Source organism: Otolemur garnettii, unplaced genomic scaffold (assembly GCF_000181295.1).
Source record: "Otolemur garnettii isolate 467f Iridium unplaced genomic scaffold, OtoGar3 scaffold00050, whole genome shotgun sequence".
Taxonomy (NCBI): Eukaryota; Metazoa; Chordata; class Mammalia; order Primates; family Galagidae; genus Otolemur; species Otolemur garnettii.
This window is the reverse complement of record NW_003852445.1, coordinates 6,696,959-6,698,434: the sequence shown is the minus strand read 5'-3', so window position 1 is coordinate 6,698,434 and position 1,476 is coordinate 6,696,959. Positions and strand designations below refer to the sequence as shown.

At 40.4% G+C, this 1,476-nt stretch overlaps 1 protein-coding gene across 2 annotated transcripts in view; it reads right to left on the bottom strand.

Moving 5' to 3' along the window:
* The window catches only part of EIF2AK4 (eukaryotic translation initiation factor 2 alpha kinase 4), a 110,991-nt gene that overhangs the window by 4,105 nt on the left and 105,410 nt on the right, over window positions 1-1,476 (bottom strand). For both annotated transcript variants that reach the window (XM_023514282.1, XM_023514283.1), the window contains one exon: window positions 922-1,019. In XM_023514282.1, the coding sequence (XP_023370050.1) occupies window positions 922-1,019 (98 nt within the window). The remainder of the gene's footprint in view (window positions 1-921; window positions 1,020-1,476) is intronic.

Below are 1,476 nucleotides of genomic sequence, written 5' to 3'. Positions count from 1 at the left end.
ATTGTTGTTTGGCGGGTCCGGGCTGGGGATTCGAACCCGCCACCTTAGGTGTACGTGGCTGGCGCCTTAGCCAGTTGAGCTATAGGCGCTGAGCCGTCATTTATTTCTTTATGGTTTTAAAACAATACCTAATGACTCAGTGCAGTGAAACAGTACACACAGAAACAGAGATTTTAGTATTAGAAAGAAAGGAAAAGAGGACGGTGACAGGTGACAGCAATGAGAACATGGAACTCAGTGGAACTGAAACATGGTAGGTGATGAAAGCGGTAGGAAGACAGGAAAAATGGGCTTCCACCCAAATCCTGAGAAATAGCTAGGAGGGTTTACAAAAATAAATTACCTGATTGATCTGCATTTCTAAATAACGTCTCTTAACTACCCCCTTCCCATATGTCCACAGCACAATGTAACATTCATATTCAATATTTAACTCAGTGTTCCATTACTTATTTTCTGCCATTGTTCTTGAGCTATATATATGCTTCTAAGGTTATAAACTTTTTGAGGATGTGGGCCATGTTAATGTCTTTTATATTATACACAGCCCCTAGCACACCATCAGGCATATAGCAAATATTAAGCCATGTAAGGAATGAGAAACCTGCCTTACATCTTGTGATCAGTCTCTTCTGCTTTTCATTTAGAGCAAAACCAGACAAATGCCGATCAGAAGTTTTTGTTTAGATGCAATCATTCTGACAATGGTTGCCTCTGGGTGACCATAGTACACACTGATACTTCTCTGGAGGATGGACAGGGCTGAATCTGGCACCACAGAGATGCTTAGTGTTGATGAAACTTTCAGAAGCCACCAAGTTAAAGAAGTGGGAAGAAACTATTTCCAAGAAATTCTATGTTTATAATTTTCCTTTCCTAGTTTTTTTTTCTTCCCGCCAAAGAAACCCGGGCTTGGTGTACCTGCGTTTCATATCGCCTCCTAGTGCTGGCTGACAGCTTCTCCGGGGCTATCACACTCACAATGGGAACAACCGTTGCTCCATGGATTTCAAACAAACCTGAGACAGAGATTTTCAGAACTTATGGCCTTATCTCATTCTACTTTGTACAATATACTACAGAGAAAGGGCAGATTTTATTAGTGGACATCCTGTTACGATTCTAAGGACCAGATCATGGCTAGGTCTTGTTGTCTATCCCTTGATTGAGGAAGAGCCTAGAACTCCAACACCCGGCAGTGTTCATGCTTCTCTCAAATGGAAGTGCTCACAGGAGTGAGCAAAAACTCATGAACCTAAGAAAATCAAGCTTGAAATCTCCCAAAACTAACACTTCCTTAAATTCCTTAAAGTAGTTACGATCTGATGGTAACACAGAGTCAGTGCTTACCGAAATGAATGTGAAAGACTCAATTCTCTTAAAAGACAATTATGGTTTTTCGTGGACTTAATAGAATACTTCTTTTTCAGTAAGGTTGATAATAGAGATGATTAAACTAAAGGCACAACTATTACC